At 45.2% G+C, this 21,437-nt stretch overlaps 1 protein-coding gene across 3 annotated transcripts in view; it reads left to right on the forward strand.

Moving 5' to 3' along the window:
- AFF1 (ALF transcription elongation factor 1) overlaps nt 1-21,016 on the forward strand; it is a 67,537-nt gene extending 46,521 nt beyond the window's left edge. Inside the window, exons 8-21 of one of the 3 annotated variants that reach the window (XM_053975060.1) lie at nt 3,231-3,285; nt 3,414-3,457; nt 4,855-5,011; nt 6,267-7,145; nt 8,784-8,881; nt 10,673-10,913; nt 11,703-11,794; nt 12,378-12,441; nt 12,988-13,124; nt 13,335-13,406; nt 14,003-14,096; nt 14,199-14,242; nt 15,008-15,252; nt 17,850-21,016. In XM_053975060.1, coding sequence (XP_053831035.1) covers nt 3,231-3,285; nt 3,414-3,457; nt 4,855-5,011; nt 6,267-7,145; nt 8,784-8,881; nt 10,673-10,913; nt 11,703-11,794; nt 12,378-12,441; nt 12,988-13,124; nt 13,335-13,406; nt 14,003-14,096; nt 14,199-14,242; nt 15,008-15,252; nt 17,850-17,971 — 2,344 coding nt within the window. In that variant the 3' untranslated portion in view covers nt 17,972-21,016. The remainder of the gene's footprint in view (nt 1-3,230; nt 3,286-3,413; nt 3,458-4,854; nt 5,012-6,266; nt 7,146-8,783; nt 8,882-10,672; nt 10,914-11,702; nt 11,795-12,377; nt 12,442-12,987; nt 13,125-13,334; nt 13,407-14,002; nt 14,097-14,198; nt 14,243-15,007; nt 15,253-17,849) is intronic. The other 2 variants (XM_053975061.1, XM_053975062.1) reach the window with 2 other exon arrangements.
- The last annotated feature ends 421 nt before the right edge of the window (nt 21,017-21,437 follow it).

Raw genomic sequence — 21,437 nt, forward strand, 5'->3', positions numbered from 1 at the left:
GCTGCAAACTACGAACTACAAAGCTTACTCCACTTGTTTGCCTTTTCCTTCCTTATCCTTATCACAAATCATTTAATTAAAAACCAAAAAAAACTGGGCTAGTCACAAGTAAGAGCAAAACTATGTCTCCATCTTGGTTGAGATGGTAGAATTTTTCACTCAAGCTCTGTAGGGTCTGTTAAACATCCCTTTTCCTACTGTTTCCTACTGTTCCAGCATAATGCAGAGGAGCCCTCACTCACTGGGAGCGTGGGATAGTGTCTTGCTGAGCAGTCAGCTGCTCCCTTAATCTCTTCCTTATTTTGCTTCACTTTCATCCATCCCAATTTGTTCCTTCTCAATGACGTCTGGAAATTTTCATTGCACTACTAAAACCAGTAGTTCCAACTGCTCCAGGCTGTGCCTTCCTCCCCAGCTACCCTATGACCATCCTCATTATTTCAGTTCACAGCTGCTTGTAAAAATCCCTTTAGCCGGTTTTCGAGACAGCAGAGAGAGAAGAGACTTTTCCTGCAGACAAGAATTGGAAAAGACTTCTTCCTTAGCCAGAATTGTAAATTTGGCATGGTATGGAGCTCTGTCCTTAGCCATGATCCCCTCTCTGCTCAGTGTCCTTGCTGGGCACTTCAGAGCCAGTGCTCATCTGCAAGGGATGTGTGAGCCCATGGTCTGCAAAGGCAGTGGAAGCAGGAGGAACAGGGTTTGTGTCCGAGTGAAGTTTGCTCAAGGACTTCCTCTGCATCTTTCCCTTGAAGCAGTGCATCCCTTCCTTTCTGTGTTTGTTTTCTCTGGCACAACAGGCCTGGCTTTCTGTGCTGTTCAAAGTGCACGTGACTGTCTGAAAATTCAGCCGCCTGGAGTAGCTTGTGTTGCAAAGTGTAGCTGGCTGAAAACAAACAGTGATTGTGCTGGTTAATTAGAAGATGAAATCCCAGGGCATCTGTGTGCCCAAATTAAGCATTCAGCTTTTCAGAGCATGCAGGGATTTCCCAGATGGATTTCATTCTTGAATGCAGCCCTGAAGGTTGCACCTGGCAGTGCTGGAATGGAAGCAGCCCTCTTTTGAAAAGGGGACATGCCAGCTTATTCTTGGTGATGCATCTTTAACCTGGCTAGCAGAGAGGGACCAGCCTGTGCTTTCAGTGAGGTTGTTTGGCAAGTGATAATAAATTTAGTGCCGCTTCTCTCACTAAAAGAACTCTTTTTAAATAGCTTTAGGGAGATTAATGGTGTGTATATAAGCTGCAAATGAACAGGTCCTGCGAATGAAACCTTGGCATCTATTAACTCCTGAGCTAACTGGAGCATTAAAATTATTAAGACAGATTTATTTTCCTTAACTAGGCTATTTAACAATTTGTCAAAACCTTGTTTTGGGGAAACTGGCTTTGCAGAAGTATCACTTGAAGTTTTAGTGTTCTTCCTTGATCCCAAATAGAGCATAAGTAGTTGCAGTGTTCTTTTATGCTGATGTATTTTATTTACCAGCAGCTCAGGTGGAAAAGGTTTTTATTACAAACAGCTAAATCAGATTTAAAGAGCTCTAGGTAGTGTCTTTGCATGTCCCTGTCCAGAGCAGGGGTTTGAAACGAAATGATCTCTAAGGTCTCTTCCAACCCAAACCATTCTATGATTCTGTGATTATCCTCTTACCTCTAAATGAAATGTCTTTAGTCCACAATTCTTAAAGCAGAACAAAACAAAAACAAAAAAACAAACTACGCCCCAAAACCAAACTTAAAACCTTTCAGCATGTTTTAGCATCCCTGAAAGTTTCTTCACTGCCATCTTTGAAGGACTCCTTCCCCTTAGGAGTTGTGAAAGAAAATAAAAAGGATTCATTGAGATACCATTAGATGCTTAGCCAAACTGCCCAGAAGTGTGGAGAGTGCCTGTACTGTCACTGTTCTTTTTTCATGTCTGTGCCTCATCAGTCTGGCAGTGAGCTTGGGCTCTGGCCCACAGGCAGAGCTGGCTCATGCAGGATTGCTGCAGGCTGTGGGCTGTTTGCCTTCTGTAGGAAATTTGGAGCTCCCCTTTTCCAAGGTGGTGTCTCATAGTGCTTCCCTTCAGTGTTTATTCTAAATGAAGAGGCAAGAGGTGATTTCCAGCGAGAAGGTGTGTGAGGAAGTGAGGCAGTGGAGGGTAGATCACAGGGGAATGGCAGTCAAAATGCCTGAACAAAGAAAGCACCGGCTTTTTTCTACTTTATTCCCCTTTTTCCAGGGTGGTGTGGTTCGCTGGGTATCGTTTATAGTTGTTTTCTCACTATAAAACACGTTGACATGAGGGGTCAGAGCCATATTTTTCTTTTTTGGCCACAAGAAAAATTTCTCACAGAAAGCCCTTGGTTTGATATGAAGTTGAAATAAGTGGAGTTTTGACCTGATAGATTAAAATCTCTGTCTCAGCTCTCTAGCTTTTGATCCCATTTTTGGAAGGACACTTGAATAATCCTCTGGGTTGAGGAGTCAAGTGCCAGCTAATTTCAAGATTTGAATAGCCACATTTTACCTGCTTATTTTTCAACTCCTTCTGGATGCCTGCATGATTGCCAGAGAGGGGGATAACAATCTGTGAGAGCTTTGGGTCCCTCTCCTTCCCTTCCAGCATTTTAATTAAAATTTGCAAACAGTAGTTAGCACCTGCAGCCACAGGACTGAATGATGCTTTTGGAAATGTTTGTGGGCAGCCTGCTGTCTTCTCTAGCAATAGTGAAACAGAGCTCGTGCCTCCCCACTTGTAAACTGCTCTGAGTACCTGAACTGCTTGACAGTACTGCTGAAATGTGCAGGAGCATGGCGTTCATTGAGTAGAGAAGAGATGGGAGATAGCTTGACCTTGGCATTGACTTACACATGCGTGATAGGAGACTTGAGCAGCAAAATGAGAACCCCTGGGACAGAAAGAACATTCGCAGCCCCTGAGAGCAGAGTGTGTGAACATGCCCAGCTCCTGGTGCTCCTGATGCTTTCTGTCCCTTGGAGAGCCAGTGCAGGCTGATTGCATGAGAGTCTCTTACTGTACCAGTAAAAAAAAAAAAAAAAGTTAAACATTTTGACCATTCATTTCAGGTAATGACAGGGTTTAGTAGATTGAGCATGCCAAATGTTCAGAAAGGATGGGGGAGGTTATTTTGTTTTGGCAAGTAGAAACCAAATCTTTATCAGTGCCTGCTGCTTCAAAATGTGTCTGCCTTGGCTGATATTTATCTTCTGGTTGTCTTTCAGAATGCTCCAGGACGACCTGCAGCTCAGTGATAGTGAAGAGAGTGGTGACGATCAAGTCGGTTTTAGCTGTTTTATACACTAGGCACACAGACTTCCCTTTAAACATCACCACTTGTTGCATTGTTCTGAGTTCTGAGCTAACCTTTCCTCCCCCTCTCCTCTTTGTCTTTGTGAACAAAACAGGTTGTTGAAAAGTCACCTTCTTCACCTGCTCCTCCAAGGTACAGGTTTGTTCCCAAACTACTAGCTAGACCACATAAGGAGAAAAACAAAACTGCTTTTTATATGTGGGGTAGGAGGGTAAGGGTTCCTGGTTTCTCTTGTAGCTACAGACTTTGGTTTCTGGCTGCTCCTGAAAGTCAGCTTTAGTTTTGTGGGGTTTCCTGGAGAGCTCCAATTAGAAATAAGTTATCCAGGCATGCTGGACCTTGCCTATGAACCAGAACTGTATTTCCTCAACTGCTCCTTTCTCTTCTCCTCCTCCATCCACGAGTGTGCCTGTAGATCACACTGCAGCTAATGGGATTTTCAGCTGTAGTGGCAATGGGTGAGATGCAAGTCCCGTTTTAGCTCAGAAGGAAGCCCAAAACAGCCAAGTGGGTAAAGAACAGGAAAGGGTTAGGAAGACTCATTGAGGCTGCTTCAGCCCCTCTTGATAGGGAAGCTGATTGTAAGCAGTTCCTGCCATGTATTGTTAGTCAGAGGCAATATTCAAGGTAGACTGAACAGCCATATGCCAGCATTTGAGGAGGAAAGATGGAAAAGCTCAAAATTTTTCCTAAAGGAGAGCACTGACACAGATTTTTTTGGCTTGATATGTATATTCTTCAAGCACAAGAGTAGTCTACAAAGTCAGACTTGCAGAGGAGCACACCAATAATTGGCATGATCTGTGTCTCTGCAAACTCTTAAAATAGGAGTGTTTTCATGATATCAGTCTTGGATCAGCAAGGAGCTTGCCTCCAACTCATACAGTTGATACTGATGTGGGAAACCAAAGTTAAAAAACAAAATTAAAATATCTACATTTTAATTTTGTAAGCCCATTTCCAAAAGAAGAACACTGTGCATAAAAGGGGCAGCTCTTCCTTGATTCCATCCACTCCATTGTCAGTGTGGAGAAAAACACTTTTTGTTAGAGCAAGAAATGCTGCTGCCTGATGTGGCTATTAATGAAGTGCTGACAGCAGCCTGAGCAAGTAACACAGATGAAGTGAAAACTTAAGAGGGAGAACACAAAAAACAGAAACCATCCTGAAATATATGTTCCTGCCTTGTTCACTTTTATTGGAAATTTTTCATTTTGAGAGTTAGGTTTTTTAGAAAAGCACTGGGCAGTTTCAGTGCTTTTTAAACTTTGGTTAGCAAAATGCAGCTCCACATTGTAGCAGTGGCGTCCTGCTACATATTTGACTGGGTTGGAGTTGAAGGTTTTATTATTTCCAGCAATTTTTTTATTCTGGTGCTTTATTTTTTGAGTATGTATTTCTCTGGCCTTCTCCCCTCTCATCTCAGTGCCAAAACATGGGGTTTCAGTTTTATTTTTGAATAAAACTGTCAATATAATAAGTAAGTAACCTTCAGCCATGCTGCTTTCTAATTTTATCTCATGGTGGCCTTGCAGTTCCTTACAGTCCCAGCCCAAGAGTGTGGCATCAGCACATTCCAGCAGCTCGGAGTCAGGGAGCACCAGTGACTCAGACAGCTCCTCAGACTCGGAGACAGAGAGCCGCTCGAGTGACAGTGAAGCGAACGACCCTCCGAGAGCACCAGCACCCGAGGTGAATGCCAAGGGAAGGCAGAGGCTGCTCCCACAGCCCCTTGCCTCACTCTGCTGTCTCAATGCAGTCAGGGCAGCAGACCTGGAACACTGTCATTGTTCAGGTGTCCTCCTGACATCTTTGCTGCGTCACTCAACTTTTCTTGCCCTTTGCTTCCATTCTAGAGTTTGTCAACCTTTGTTACCCTTACTACCAATTTAATTAGACTTTCAGATGCCCAGCCTGGAAGTGTTCCCCCATGTCCTTTGGCACAGTTGTCTAGCTCTCCTGGAGGAATCAGTGCCTTCACTGGGGAGACAAGAGAAGGCACAGAGAGAAAGCACATCTGGGCTGTGTGGGACCCACCTCTGCCTGTGCAGGCTTTCTAGGTGCCTTTATGGGCAGTGTCAGGGTGAGACCAGTTTCCTGATAATTTAAGAGGAGCTGCTGCCTCCCTGCAGCTCTTGTGTCTGAGTGACAAATTCAGCTTCTCCTGGGTTACAGCTGAAGGGATCAGACCTGCAGGAAGGGCTGGAATAAGCTTAGTCTTGCTGCTGTTGAATTTGGCTTGGATACTGCTGCACTGGCATTTCTGAGGCTTTGATTGGGGAAAGCAGACAAACAGAACTTGGTGCCTTAAACTTTCATAATTGTGAGACCATGCATTTTTTATAAAATCTGCTGCAGAAATGCTCATGTCCCATGCTTTCCAGCAGTTCTTCCAGCTTGCAAAACGTTCTCAGGCTACTGGGAAGTACATGGCTGCGTCTGCAGACCACAACTGATGCAAAACAATCCACTGGCAGTTTTGAGGTACTCTTACAAAGCCCTTGTAATTTATTTTTCCTCCCCTCAGCTCTAGCTCTCTTTCTTTTCACCTTAGAAGTGCATGAACAGGGAGAAGCCAAAAACAAGCTTTGAGACAGCCTATCTTTCCATCTCGCTCCAATGCTTTTTGCCCTCCAGCAGCTGAGTTACAGACTTTGCCCACTGCAATATGGTGTCTTTGAAGGAAGATGTTATACTTCTCCTCTTTTACTGAATTCTGCCTGCCATTGACCTTTTTGTCCTTTCTTTATTCAGCCAGCTTTCATCCATGATGCTCTGGAGTAAGTTAGTGCACATGGCCTGTTTGTTTATAGTCAGTTCTTCACATGCAAAAGCAAACACTTTGAGACTTCTAGGCAGCAGTCCCTGGGCTCTGGTAAGCTGTGCTAGGATGCCATAAAGGCATCAGGTTTGAATCCTCCCTTTCTCTTTTTGTCTCTTTTTGCAGCCCGAGCCACCAACTTCTAATAAGTGGCAGCTTGACAACTGGCTGACCAAGGTGAACCCACCAGCAGTGCCAACAGAGAGCCCCAGTGACATTGCCCGAGGGGATGGACCTGAGGGGGGCAAGAAGCAGGAGAGGAGCATCAGCAGCAATTCCTCCCAGCAGCATGCCGAGCTGAGGGAGCCTCCTCACAAGAGCCAAGTGGCCAGGGCTCCTCAGGAGGCTCCTCTTCCGACCAAAGGCAGCTGCCAGAAGCCTCCCGCGCACGTCGAGGAGCCCTCGGCCAGGCAGACTGTGGGGATCAAAAGGCCCGGCAAGCCCCTGGTGCACGAGGGGCCCAAGAGGGTCCCGAAGGTGGAGAGTGAGCCTGGTCCTTTGGAGGTCACAGACCAGTCTTTCAGGGACAAGCCAAAAGTCAAAAAACCAGTGAAGACAAAATCCAGTGACAAAAAAGACCTGAAACCAGGACTTCAAGAGCCCTCTGAGAAAAAAAAGGACAAGGGCTCCCACCAGGCCAACACCAAACCTTTCTTGGAATCCAGGCTCATGGGAGATGCCCAGGCACGCGATGCTCTCAGTCCCCTTCCTCAGGGCCAGGGCACAGCCCCCATCAGGACCAGCAGCCACAGGCCTCAGGATTTGCACAAGGAGAAACTGCCCTTGCCTCTCAGGGAGAAGTTGCTCTCACCAGTAAGGGATCCCCCAACCCATGAGCACCTGGTGGTGAAAATAGATCTCTGTCACCTGGAAAAAGTCCCTCAGCCTCCCAGGAAAAATGGGCACCAGAGGAAAGCAGAGTCCAAGGACCTTCCTGGTGTGAGGAAGCAGGACTTGAAGAGGAAAGCCACGGACACTCCTGAGGAGTCCCTTGCAAAGAAGAAGGTGAGAAGTGGATTGGGAGGTGGGTTTGTACAAGGACTAATGTGATGTTTGGAAAGCCTACGTGGACTTCCCACTTAATAGGTTGGGAGTAGAGCCACTACCCTTCTATAAAGCTATTATCAAGGGGAATGTGAAGCAAAACAGTCTGCAGATGTTTCTTGTTGGTCACAAATCCCCTCCTAAGCAAATGAAAAACCCTGTAAGCTGTCTAACATGTTTTAGTATTTTAGAATATATTTTTGCTCTGTTTTCTTGAAATCCTGGTTTCCTCAGACAATAGAACCAGTTGTAACAGTGGCTTTCCCTTGAATTGCAAGACAACCCTTTATTTAACTGAGGTGATTGTTGCTCACAAGTGTTCTTTGAAAAGCTGACTCCCAGAGGGGACTATGAATATACCTCCAGCCAGCTGGGTCAGCTGCACAAAGAGCTGGCTGCAGACCTTGTGGGGAATGGGTATTCCCTCTGGATATTTCAGTCCCTGAGTCCCTTTTTGGTCCTCACAGAGCAGGTGGCTCAGCATGGGTGGATGAATAACCTTGGTTTGGATTTCATTTAGTTTTGCCACTTTATGAATTTCCTGTAGCTGTGAGGGAGAATTGAGAAGAGCAGGGAAATCGTGAAGAAACTTGAGAAACCCCAGAAATTCCTGCTCTTGCAGAGCAATGGGACAAAGGGAAACAGGCAGTCAATCTAAGAGACACAGGAGAGAGCTATTTGATGTTAGACGTGTCTTCTCTTGCAATCTCAGTGCCTGACTGCAGGGAAACCCCCCTCAGAGCCCCACTGTCAGTTCTGTCAGTACCCTTGGGGGCTCAGGCCTCGCGGCAGCCAGCTGGGTCAGGTACAGCTGTCAGACACTGCTTTGGTGGCACTGTGGAACCTGGAACACAGTGTAAGGATGTGATCTCAGTGCTGGAGCCTTGTCCTGAGCACCCTGCCAGAGACAGACTCTGTGTCACAGCACACCCCTGTGAGTGGCACAAAGCTGGCTGTGTCCCAGAGTACAGGCTGGGGGAAGAACTCGCTGGGAGCATGCTGGCGGAGAAGGACCTGGAGGTTCTGCTGGATGAGAGGCTGGACACGACCCAGCAGTGTGTGCTTGCAGCCCAGAGAGCCAAACATGTCCTGGGCTGCATCCAAAGATGTGTGGTCAGGAGGCTGAGGAAGGGGATTCTGCCCCTCTATGCCCCTCTGCTGAGAAGCCACCTGCAGTGCTGCATCCAGCTCTGGGGTGCCCAGATTACCAGTGCTTTAAAATTTCACCTACATCAGCTTCTTGGTGATGAAAACCAACCCCCCTGCACATCTGCAGTACCTCTGTGGAGTATATCACATGAAAGTGCCTTGCTTTTGATTATTGTTAGTAGCAACAGGTTTAGCAGTTCCATCCCTGCCACTACAAAGCAATTAATCTATCCAAGCAAAATTAGATAAAATGTCATTTTAGGTTACTTGTCAATGAGCTTGCAATCTGTATCTTCTGTGCTGTGGGTTTGCAATTTGTTGGTTCCAATAAGGTATCTTTTCTTCTTTTTTTAACCAGACTCAATCAAACTTAGCTGTGTTGGTCTGTATTTTATGTGAACTTTGAACACCTAAGTGATTTTATGTTTCCTTTTTTCCCCTTCCTATTAGAGAGGAGAGAAGGAGGAAACTGATAGGAAGAAAATGAAATCGGAAAAAAAACCCAAATCATTGCAGTCTTCAGCTAACAAAGACTCCAGTAAATTGAAGTGAGTATACAGTGGTGGAATGGCAGAAGGATGCATCAATCCAAATCTTTCCTAAGCAGCTAAGATCCTGTCTTAGACTCACGAGTTTGCTTCTAATGCAATGTTCCTTCTGAAACCTAACCAACAGCAGATTTGCCTTTACATCCTGGAAGCAACCAGTCCAGAAAGCAGCTCTGTAGGTGTGGGTGGGTAAGGGCAGTGAGCATTTCCTTTCTCCACTAAAGTCATCCTGCTGTCTTTGTCTTGTTCTCCTGAGTGACCCAATGGACACAAAACCAATGTGCCTTTTGAGTCCTGACTGGAGGACTTTGTGACCAGGAATTCCTCCTTTTTCCCCAGTGTAGCATTTGCAGTGCTTCTGGTAGCTCTGCTGGAGCTTCCCCTGTAATTTGCATACCAGAGCACTGCCAGCATTCTGGCTAGCCCTTTGCTCCAGTGAGCTCTTCCAAGAGCTTGTTTCCAACTGGGCAGTGTTCCCGAGAGGGGAGACTCATGCTTCAGTCATGGGCTGCTGCATTCAATTCCTGCTTGCCTGTGGCTTGAATTTGAGGTGTTGGCTTGGATTGGTATGTAGTGTTGAGATTTGTGTCCTGACAATAGGAGTAAACTGCTTGTCTGAAAACACTGGCACACTCTGGAAGCTCTGAGGAATTGGAACTACCATTTAGTGAAGGGATTTTTGAACTGTGGTAGTAATGCAAGAGCTTTAGTTCTGGGGTTTATTCCTCCCTTTTTCTCAGTGAAAATGAGCACCTGTTTTAATCATGTTCTGGCTTTTGGCAGGGGAAAGATAGGATGCATTTTTGAGGAGAGGGTGATGGTTCTGTGCTCTGTGGAGCATCAGCTGTGCCAAGGTGGAGAAGCTTGGGAGCATGTGTGTGATGTGAGTAGGGACCAAACCATGGGAAAAGTGTGTGGTGAAAGAGGGGAGAGGATTGTCCCATGCACAACAGAATGAGGCAGGATGTGCACCATCACACCTCAGTCTCCTCACTGGGTTAAACTTCATTTCCTCCCTCTTCTGATGTTGCAGTCCACAAGCTGGGATTCCCTGCTCAGTGTTTTCTTGGAAATTTTGAGAAACTGAATAAAAATATGTAAATGAGCAATGGTGAAACAAAATTTAGAACTATTTGGTGCTACTTAGGGCTGCTCATCCTAACTTCAGATGATCAGAAATCTAATGTGACTAAATGTAATAATCTCTGCCATTTAAAAGCATAGCATTGCAAGTCTCTCTCAACTTTGTAAGTGTTGTCTAGTTGATGTAGCAAGTCTTAAAGGAGGAACTCAGCTTATTACTATCAAGGCACATCCAGGATCAAGTGTCAGGGTGAGTATCTCTGACCACAGAAAAGACCATCTACCAAAAGGGAGAGAGGCAGGCAGTGCTGCAGTTCATTTTCCTTGTTGGGTGATTTATTCCAGGGATTTTAGTCACTGTAATCACCTCCCTCACTGAGTGAAAAGGGGCTGTATTGGAGGCATGCTTTTTTTGCAATGTCGTGATGTTCTGGTTACAAGTGTTAGTACAAAGAATTCAACAAAAGTGAAACGAAACTTCAGGGGCTTCATTGTGCTTTAGACAGCAAACTTTCACCTACCATCAACATACAAACAAGCTGCTTTTCAAGTAGGAATAAGCCTCAGAACTTGTCCTTGGAGCAAACACTTGTAACCAGAACACTTCCAGAGGAGTTTAAACAGAATTGGGAGATGATGTAACTAAGTTTGTAAAAAATCCCTACATTGTATGTACATCATATTCATGAATTTGCTTCCAATCTCCAGAGCATCAAAAGCTTCATCTGAAACCCAGAAGAAAGAGGTGCTCCCACCACTGCCAGCTGTGTCTGCTGCACAACCTGCCCCAAAATCAGCCAACATGACCCAAAAGAGACCCAGAAATGAGACTAATGAGCCACCTGCCATGGATAACCCTGCCAAGAAGAAGAGCAACCACAAGGATCCTTTGTTTGCCAAGCACAGGAAAGTGGAGGGAAATGATACAGAACTGTCGAAGGGCATCAAAGTAGGTATCCAGGATAACTGGTGGGATGTTTCCTCCAGCATGGGTGCTATGTGATTCTCTTCAGAAACATACTCTGTAAACTCCAAAGGCATGAGAATCATGTTTCTGCTAATTACCATTTCAGATTGTAGGCAACTGCTAATACAATACTGGTGTATTGGTGTAAAAATAAGTGTGCTTATAAAAAGAAAGATGAGATTGCTTAAAAATAAGAAAACAAGCAACCTGTGGCATTGACTACAACCCAGGTATAAGCTTTTATAGCTTGTTTACAAAATGGTTCATGATCCTTGCAGCTGGTTCTTTGCATTTCTGGGTTACAAAATTTGATTATGCAGCTGTTTACTGGAGGCTCAGGTGTGTGGTATGGGATGTTGCTCTGTGTGTGTTAAGCCAGACTGTGGACACTGTATTAGCTGGCTCTAACTCCTTGCTTTTTCCTTTTCCCTGTAGATAGTAATGGGGAATCAGGAATTGTGTGGTTAAGGTGGAAATAAGTGTGACTAGATCTTATCATTCTGCTTTGCTTAGAGGACATGAAAACTGTGCTGCTTGCACTGCTCTCTTAGTCATTGTGCAAGGAAACCTGCTGCTGAATTTCTCTGAGCTTGGGAGAAGTTTGAATGGTGTTAGGCATGAGAAGCTAGCAGGGGTTGCTGGGGAAGAGACCCTGGAGAATAGACTAGGCTTGAGACAGATGAACATTTTCACTTGAAATTTAGGAAAGCTGGGCTTTGGAATTGGTTTAGGCATATCTTTCTAACCAGCTTTATCTCTGTCCTTTTTCAGGGATCTGCAGGTGATGTCACAAAGCCTTTCCCAGTGCCTTCTTTGCCAAATGGTACCTCTAAGCCAAGGAGACCTCTGCTCAAGTTTGAAAAGTAAGTTTTTGTTTGATGCCCCTCATCTTTACTTTCTGAAGGCATGAGGCAAGGCTGGCCATGAGGCTACCCTGGCTTCTGCTTTCTCATGAACACTTCTCTGGGAGGAAAGAGAAGAGAGATGTGTGAGATCTGCCCTGTACTGCCTTCTCATGCCTACCCACCACAAAGTAAACGTTTACAAGAAAGCAAAGTTTTACAATAGCTTTGGTTTGAGGGAAGCTATTCTGGAAATTAGGGACCTTCTCTCTTGTGAGCAAGTAAGTTGAATACAACTTTTGGTCTCAGGTAAGTGTGTGATTACTGCCAAATTTACTTTGTTTCAATTAAAATTTATTTATGGGTCTGTACTTGAGGAATGATAGATGATGTAACTGTCTTTCCATGGAAATGGAAATTGAACTTGTTCCCATAGAAGCCCAACCTCTGGTGGTTTTTTATTTCTAAATGTAAATTTTCAATATTATTCCAACATATATTTTTAAAGAAAGCAATCAACCCATAGCATCCTCTAAATTAGAAAGTAAAACTGATAATTATCCTACCCTTTTTCATCTGTTTTTCCTCTCTGTCCCCAATTCAGGCAACATTCAAAGGAATACTACATTGAACAGGCCCAGAGGCTGAAGCACAAAGCTGATGCAATGGTAGGTCTTGACCTTGTGCTGGGAACGCTGACCAGCTCCTTCACTCAGCCCTGGTACCTGTGTGTGTGGGAATGAGGTTCACTGGCTACCATGACTTCCATACTCCATGCATAGAGTGTGTTCAGTCATGTGTTGGGAAGCTGTCTTTATTTACCAGATGTTCAGCTGTTTCTCTTGGAAGCCAACACATCTAGAGAATGAGATTCAGAACTGACATTGTCAAGGGTTAGCTTTGCTAAGAGTTATAAAGGCATCCTTGGAAAACAGATGGAACAGCTAATTTTAAAACTGTTTAAAAAGTCAGGAAAGATAATAAATTACTCAAGGAAACCATTGAGCAAAGAGAGACAAATGTAGCACACAAAGCTGAAGACGGGGACCACATTAAGGGTTCTGCTGAGAACCCTTTGATTTTCACCCAGAGGCCAGACTAAAATCTTTTTCTTTCTTCAAATCCTGCCTAACTAGGAAGAAAAGAAAATTCAAGTATGCTTGAGAGAATTGTGTTTGGTCTTAGTAAAAAAGTGAGAATTTTCTTCCCAATAGACCGACAAGACTGGAAAGGCCTTTCAGTACCTGGAGGCTGCCCTTTTATTCATTGAATATGGGATTGCCTTGGAATCAGATGTGCTGGAACCAAAATCAGCTTACAGCATATTCAGTGACACCATAGTTCTCATCAAGTAAGTGGCTTTCAGAGGGGAGGGCATTTTGACACACAGTCCTCTGCTCAAGATCTTACAAAGTTCCTTGTGCCAGGACTAAGGACTTGCGGCAGGTTTCCTGACTTTCCAATTGTCTTTAAGATAATGGCATGCACTGTTATTTCATAAACTGTGGGGTTTCAGAGTGCTCTGGTGGCTGACAAGTTCCTGTTTATTTTGTTTCCCTAGATTCATTATGACTTTGAAACCATTTGCAGACTCCTCAGTCTCTTCACACGGAAAAATCTTTGCTGTGTTACGGTGAGTAACTGTGCTTCTGTTCCTTTGTGCACTGCTTTGAAACTGAGGGAAAGATCCATTGCTTCCAGGGGGGAAGGAATGAGTTAAATGGGAGTTAGAGTTATGCAAGGAAAAAAAAAACAAAAAAACAACAATATAAAAACCAGAATGAATTGAAACATCTCTAAAGTAAGCTGGGAGATCACAAGGGACCACGTGTGGAAGGCACAGGCTTTAAAATTCGATCTCCGGGTAACTTGAGAGCACGTAAGGGCTTTTACCTAAGGTGAAAGAATGTGATTTGGCTGCCCATGTTTGAGCTGTGTAAGTGAAACTGTAGCTGAACATGGATAAGGCATTTCTGGATGGGGACTTACTCAGCCTTTGGCACCTTTGAGAGCCTGGGCACCTGTTTGTATGAAAGGCCCTTCCTTGTTTCTTTCTTTCCCTTGTGATTTTTTTTTTTTCACAAAGTCTTTTTTTATCATGATCAGAAGGAGAAGAAATTCTGAGCTTTCTTGACCTTCCAGTAGAACTGAAGTGTGCCTGCCTCCATCCCTCAAGGCTGATGAGGGCTGGGCACAAACACTGACACTCGGGTGTGTTTCTGTCCACAGCATGCGCTGCCAGTCCATTCTGCACATGGCAATGTTTGGTTACAAAAAGGACACTGCAATGAGGTATTCCAGACTCCTGAATGACCACTTCAAGGTAGGGCACAGGTATCACTGAGCTGCCAGCTGGATGGCTGTGGTAGTTACTGATGTCAGCTGAACAAGCCAAAACTAACTAGACTTTTATTCCTTGCTGCAGAGTAATTTCAGAGTAATACAAGCACCTTCTCCAGGTGTTGCAAGGTAAGATTTAAAAATTTGTTGTCATGTGTCTGTGTTTCAATGACAATGAGTAAGAGCTGTTCTGTGGTTATTTGATGTGACAGGAAATGAAAGATCTTTTTGTCTTTCAAAATCTGTGGCCAAGAGAAGGTTTGGATTTTGACAGTGGTGCTGATTCCAGTTACATTTTTTTGGCCACCTTGCACAGGATAGTTCATTGAGAAGTAAACGGTCTCTTGAGAGCAGTGGTGGAAGCCCTGTCATACCAGTGACTAAAATTAGGTTGGTTGAAGTGGTGGGGGTGTGATGAGCCAGGCTGTGTCTGTAAGGCAGCCGGCTGACCACATTTATCTGCCCTGGCTCTATAAATAAATGTGTGTAGGCTGACCTGGCTGCTCTAAGGAGCTGCCAAAAGCCCCAGCCTCCTCAGGAGGGGAGCTTCAGTGTGTCTAATTTGGAAGGCATTAGGGAAAATACTTGGGTAATCTGGTGAAGACTTTCACAAGGAGGTGTAGAGTTTGGAAGATGGATGGGTGGCCCTTTTCGGTGTCTGGTCCCACATTTGCTCTTGTTGAGTAGAGTCCTTCTAAATCACTTCCAAAAACTTGGCCTTGCCCTCAAAGTACAATTGCTTGTGCTGTAGCTGAACACATCTCACTTTTCAGCAGTCCACTCCATGCTGGAGGCCTGGGTGACACCAGATAGCTCCTGGCATGAGGCAGCCGTGTGGAAAGATGTTTAGCTCTGAAGCTGAATGTTCATGATGGTGTTTCTTTTCTGCTGCAGAAGCACAGGCTTGCCTTCTCCTCTTTCTCCAATACCCTCTCCTGCTGGATCTGTGAGTTCTCAGCCGGGATCAAATGATAGCAATGGCGTTGGCCACAGCAGCATTGGCAACAGCACTGGCTCTACTGTCACTGTCTCCTGTCATATATCCAGTGTCACCTCTTCCTATGTCAACATCACCTCCTATATCCTCCATGCATATGAAATTTGGGAAAAGGCTGATGCACTGGCCAGAAAGAATAAAGGTAAGTTTTTGCCCTTTGTCTTTTCTGTCTCATGGTTGTGTGTATTTGCTTCAATTCTGACACTCAGTGCAAGAAGCACTATACCTAAAGTTCAAAGCATGAAATATGTTGAATATCTCTGCCAGGGCTTATTGGCAGAGATACTTGATGGTGATATATTGATGAGTGTTCCCATTAAAAGGTTTTCTTGGCATCCTCAAATGTCCAAGAGCTTAAGGGATGAGGGTGTCGAGTGCAGGAAACCAGCCAGCTTGCTTCATGGTAACACAAGAAGGGGTTTGGGTGTTTTCCGTCTTTCCCTTTGGGGCACTGAGCTTTTCTGAGTTGGTTCGCTTTGTTTAAAAGTTTAATTTTGGCCTGTAGCCTTGTGTTTTAGTTTTTGTCAAATTTCCAGGTCATTTTGTCTTGAAAATGGTGAAGCTGGCTTCTCTGCCTAACAGAGAAGCTGAGCAGCACTTGAATTTGAGTCCTTGCTGGGCACATGCCCAGTATTTGCCAGCAGCAATTCCTAGAATTGCTGCAACTTTTTTGTTTTACAGTTTTCTTGTTAAAAATGTTGTATTGTCCTTTGGTTCAAGCAGTGGTGAATACACAAAAGCCACAGGGTAGGTGCAGTCCAGCCTGTGGCCTTGTCATCCCACATGGCCTCAGCAGTGTCATTTTCCACACAACACAAAGTTTTGTGGGCCAGTGTGGGTGAAGAGATGCATTGCCATGACCTGTTGGCAAACTTGCAAAAGAAAATAAGCACAATGTGCCTGGCTGGATTGTTGGAAGGCTGTAAAAATCCTCACACTAATGAGGCAGTTGCTGAAAATCAAAAGGCTTTCCAAGTCACCTTTGAGCAAATCTTTGCTTGCAGCAGCAGTTCATGTGTGGCATTTCCAATTCTGCCCTCAAAAGACTGATAAAAGACTGTCCCATAGAAGCAGTGGATGGTGCTAATAAGCCAGAGCAGTGAGTCATGGAGGAAAATGTGTGGGAGGGCAGCCTGAGCACAGCCTTGCGTCAGTCAAGACTAATTCAAAACGTGCTCTGTGTGGCCGGTCCTGATGTAGGGGGATGATGGCTGGGGTACTAAATACTCTGTAGGGAGTGGATCTGTGCAGGAGACCAGTAAATACTCATGTAGGCTTGCTGGTGGTGTACTGTTCAGGACAGTTGGAAGCATTTCAGAACTGGAACTTTCTGATAATCAGTGTAATATACAAAGAGGTACAGAGAGTGAAAATGCAAATAAATAAGGCCACATCCTTGATTCTTTCATGCAATTCTTAGGGCGTAAGAAGAGGAAGAAAGAGCAGCAGCCTTTAGCTATCAAGATCTTATAAGCAGGGAAGTCCTAAGCTATTGGAAAGCAGTGAGCTGTAAGTGCTGTCCAAGTTCACTGGTGCAGAGCTGAAGTGCCTTCTGGAGGGTCCCCTGACAGGTGCCAGCTCCTCACTGTAATTCAGAGCAGCACTTTGGATCACAAGGCTGTAACAGGTTGTCTTCATGCTCTGGTCTCTCCCTGCAAGGACAAGCTGAGGCTGCAGGCATGAATGTGAAGTCCCTCTCCTTTCACATGATGCTGTGCTGACAGATCAGGTTATCTTCTGTTTGCTCAGACAGGGGCTTTGAGTTCCTTCTGTTCCCCATGGAGGGCATGGATTCTGTAAACAAAAGCAGGAAAATCAGAGGGAATGTGTTCTCTCCTTCTGCATTGGCAAGTATTAGAAAGGAAGTGTTGTGCACTCTGCTTCTGAAGAGCTCCTTGCACAGCCAAGCAGAATTTTTCCACCTCTAGCTTCAATCTTTGGGTGTCAAAAAGGAGAGCTGGAAATTACCAGTTTCTGAAGAGGTATTAGCATCGTGTTTGAGCTGAAGAGTGAGGGACTGGGCCTGTGTCAGTGGGAGGCAGATCATGCAGGAAGATCTTGGAAAGGTAACTGCAAAGGAATAGGTGAGAGAATTTCCCACAGCTCATGGTCACCTGCACAGATGATTGCCAGCACAGAACAGGGCTTGCAGCCTGCCAGCCCCTCACAGCAGGGTCAGGCGTGCTGCAAGAGCCTCCTCCTGTGCAGGAGGAGGAGTGGGATGCCTGGAGGTGGTGGGATGGGAGGAATGTGAGATCTGCCTGACATGCTTGGCTATAAGCAATCCAAAGTAGAGCTCTATATAACCTGGCAAGCTACACAAATAGAGAAATCCTGACATCTCCAAGGTTTGAGGATGGATGAAAGAAAGGGACCACAGCTGTGTGTGCTTCTGGGCGCTGCTCAGGAAGACACTCAAATTTGTCCTGTTTAGAATTTGGGAGAAACTTGAAGCAGGGACTGTGGTGCAAACACCCAAACTTTTGCTACCCTACCACGGAGTCTTTGTGTCCTTTAAAGTCAGGACATGAGGAGGTGTCTCAGTGTGTGTAAATGTTTTCCTGTTGCCTGCATTGCCTGCTGTACTTGTCACCCTTCCCAGCCCTGTGACACTGCTGAGCACTGTTTAACAGGACTGGCCAGCTGTGTGCTGCTGCTGTCATTCCTCACCTGTCAGGTGTGCCTGGTGTATGAAACCAACCAAATGTTTTCTCTCTCTCTCTCTCTGTTTTTTCCCAGAGTTTTTTGCTGAACTCAGCAGAGCGACAAGTGCTCTTGCACTGACCAGTAGCCTGACAGACCTGGTACACTACATCAGACAGGGATTACAGTGGCTGAGACTGGAAGCAAATATGCCTTAACTGGTTCTCCAGGTGGTTAAATACCTTGAAGTTTTTTTGCACTTTTGAAGCCTCAGAAACAGTTTAATTTTTGTTTTAATTGTTCAATACAGAGCACCTGCAAGGGAAATATTTTAAATAAAGTTGGAAGTTATCTGGCTACACTGGAAAACCCTTGAACTGTGTTTTTCTAGGGTAGCACTTTGCTACCTTGAAAAAGAAGAGACAGAGGATGGCACCTTCCTTTAAAATGAAGTGCAATGAATTGTCTAAATGGCCCAATGTATTGATGGTCTATAAACATTTCTTTTACAAATAACCAGCAGGACAATAATTGCACATGATGCTGACAAGAAGGAAATCTGCCTCCAGAGGTGGTTATGCAACATCCCACAGTCTGCAGCAGTTGTGTGCCCAGACAACATGCCAGAGGAGTTGCTTTTGCAAGCACAGATGCAATCCTTGGTGTCTTTGTTCCTCAGAGAGCAAGTAGCAACCTCATCAAGCACCAAACAGCATTATGTTAGAGGAAAAGCAGCAAAAGGATCTGCCTGCTTTCCAACCTCACCCTCCTGCTTTTGCCAGCCAGCTGACAAAACTGAGGAAGCCACTGCCTTCAGTGCTGCAAGTTTTCTTTTCAAGTCATCACTGCTTTGGTCCTCCTTGCTGTGCTGTCATGCACATCCATGCCCTGGGCACTCCAGCTGTGTTACTGAGGGGCTGGCTCAGCTCTAGCCTTGCAAGCCAAACACAGTTGGGGTGGCAAAACGATGTGGTGTGTTTGGAATAGCTCTGCCTCTTTGCTGAGAGATGTCACCATGAGGATTCTCTGTGGGGCTGATTTTTTTTGTCATTTTGGTGGGTGGGGGTGGAAAGCTGCATTGGCTCACTGTAGTTGCTTGGACATTGTTCTAAGAGCTTCCATGGGAAGGATTTGCTTCTGGTTAAGGAGGGATTAAGTGGCTAAATGTGGAACATAAGATAAATTTTGCATTTGGATATTTGCCTGAAACCATTGAGGGTCTTGGTAAATATCTAAGAGCAGGATTCATACCAAAGCAGGGTCTTCTTCATGTCAGAAACAACTCATGTGTTCTCTCAGCTGTGCTATAGTGACTTAAAAACCTGTCAAGGGAACGAGAAAGGGAATAATGAGCTGTTTCCAAGCATTGTTTTCCCCATCACAGTATCAGTGAAGGCAGCACCCATGGCATTTGTGTATTCAGTGAGACGACACCCTTCTCTACCCAAAGATTCCTTGTGGTGTGACAGCAGCATCCTGCCGTCCTCATACTCAATAGTGTGCCTTAGCCCGCTGGTCCCCTCTCACATCCCTTGCCCTCTCTCTCACTGACCTGTGGGACTGGAGAAGAGAAGGATGGTATCCCAAAATAATTGTGTTTACGAGAAAGAATTAGCTCCCTTTTCCACATAATTTCACTATTAGGGAGGAACAGGTCTGCAGATGTGCAGAAGTACCCCCTTTGTAAAATACTTGCTCATGGCTTTGAGGCTCATGAAAATGGACAGTGAATAAATATCAGCAAAAGGTTTGCATTTCCAAAAGTAGTTTTTGTAGAAGTGGCCTCTGCCACGGGGAAGCCTGGGCTCTTCTTGGTTCTGGGAGGAGGTGATGGGAGCGTGCTGGTTCTGAGCACAGAGGAGCTCTCCTGTCACCTTCCCTGGCAGTGCAGGACCACCAGGATCATGGCTGTGCCTTTCTGCATCTAGAAGGGATTGGCCTTTTACGTTCACTTTGTTAAAAGCCTCAGAGCATTTCAGGGATGCGCTGTCCTAATGAGTGGAAGGAAGATCCATGTCCCCCCATCCCCATTTTACCTATCAAGCTTTGCTTGCACTCCTGTCCCCTGGAACAGCGACTGCTCAGAGTAAGCAGGGTCAGAGAAGGGCTCAGCATTAACTGTTTTGTTCTCAGGAAGTGTGGGGATGGGCAGCCAGCCTGGAGGCTGATGTGCACTTTGGAACTTGATCCCAGACTTGGTGGATCAATGCCAGCTTTGGACTTTGTCTCCAGACAAAGCTATTTCTAGGATCACCAGCTGAGGAGGAGGAGGAAAGATGAAAGCTTTATTGAACCTGGAAACCACTGTGGGAGCCACAGGAACCGTAGCAGAGTGTTAGGGGATAGCATAAGGGGCAGCAGGGACAGGGGGGTCCTGGTACTTTCCTTCTGTGTGCATCCATGTCCCTCCCTGCTGCCACGAGAGGTGCATGCTGCTGTGCAGAAGTGGTTGTGTGAGGGCTGCTCCCATTCCCAGGACAAACTCCCCTGGGCTTTGAGGGAAAGAATATCACAGGCAGTTTGTGTCACAGGTGTGTGGGAGCTCTTTGGGGGCTCTCAGTTCTAAAGCAATCTGTGGGAGCATCACTCCCAAGCTCCACAGCAGGAAGCTAGGTTTTGTTTCAGGACACAGAGAAACAGAGAAAGACTGTTTGAATAATAGGAAATTTTATGAAAAGCCATCTTACTTCAGCCTTGAGCCAGGTCAGAGGCCTGCAGAGGGTTAGGAAGGAAGCTCATCATTTTCACCTGGGCCTATTCAGGCCTTTAAAAAAACAAACAAAAATTAAATAAAAACAGAAATCAAAATGTAGCAGTGGAGGGAATTGCATTTGCCATTCAGAAGCAAACCATTAATCCAAGGAAAACCAGGGGTGATTGTTTAATCCCAGAAAGAACGGAGGCAGCTATGGTGGCAAAGCAGCATCATTTCCATGCAATATTTATTTAAAAGAAATAATAATACATGCGTTGAAATTGTCAAATATTCTATTTTTAAGATGCCATTTATTTAATAGTTGAAAACCCCACTTACATGGAGATAGAGATCTCTTGTGTAACTGAAAGTCAAAGTCTGACTGCAATGTCCTTGTTTTTGATTTTGTCCTCTCCCCCTCCCTCTTGGTTTCCATGATAAATCTGTACATCTTATTTTGGGGATGTATGTCCCTCTTGTATATAACCTTTTTCTCCCCTGTGTGTGATGGAATTTCTGAGATGGTTGATTCATATGGGGGAAATAAACAATAAATGAATGTTTGTTATGAGGTGTTTCAAGAGTCCTTGTGTTCTCAGCTTCTTGCAGAGAAATTCTAGTGTAGCTTTTCTCTGAATGGCCTTAGTGTTTCCCTTCTGAATGAAGTTTAGGTATGAATTTCTGTACAAGAAGGCTCTTGTTCCCTTTGCTGCCCCGTTTGTCACCCCTTGCCCTTTCCTTAATGACCAAAAGTGGTGCAAATGTAGATGCTCAGAGTGGCAGGAGCATCATGACTTGGGACATGTTCCTCCTGCCCTCCCAAATCCTATGCAGGGAAGGCTGTGCTGGGCCAGCTGCTGAAGCCAGCAGAACCTGACAGGAACATGCCACAGGTTGGTTTCAGGCAGTCCAACGAGGTAAATTAGAAAACCAGGAGACGAGGCTGAAGTGGTGGCTGGAGGGTCCTGCTCTGTGTTTGCCATGAAGGT

Source organism: Vidua macroura, chromosome 4 (assembly GCF_024509145.1).
Source record: "Vidua macroura isolate BioBank_ID:100142 chromosome 4, ASM2450914v1, whole genome shotgun sequence".
NCBI classification, from domain to species: domain Eukaryota; kingdom Metazoa; phylum Chordata; class Aves; order Passeriformes; family Viduidae; genus Vidua; species Vidua macroura.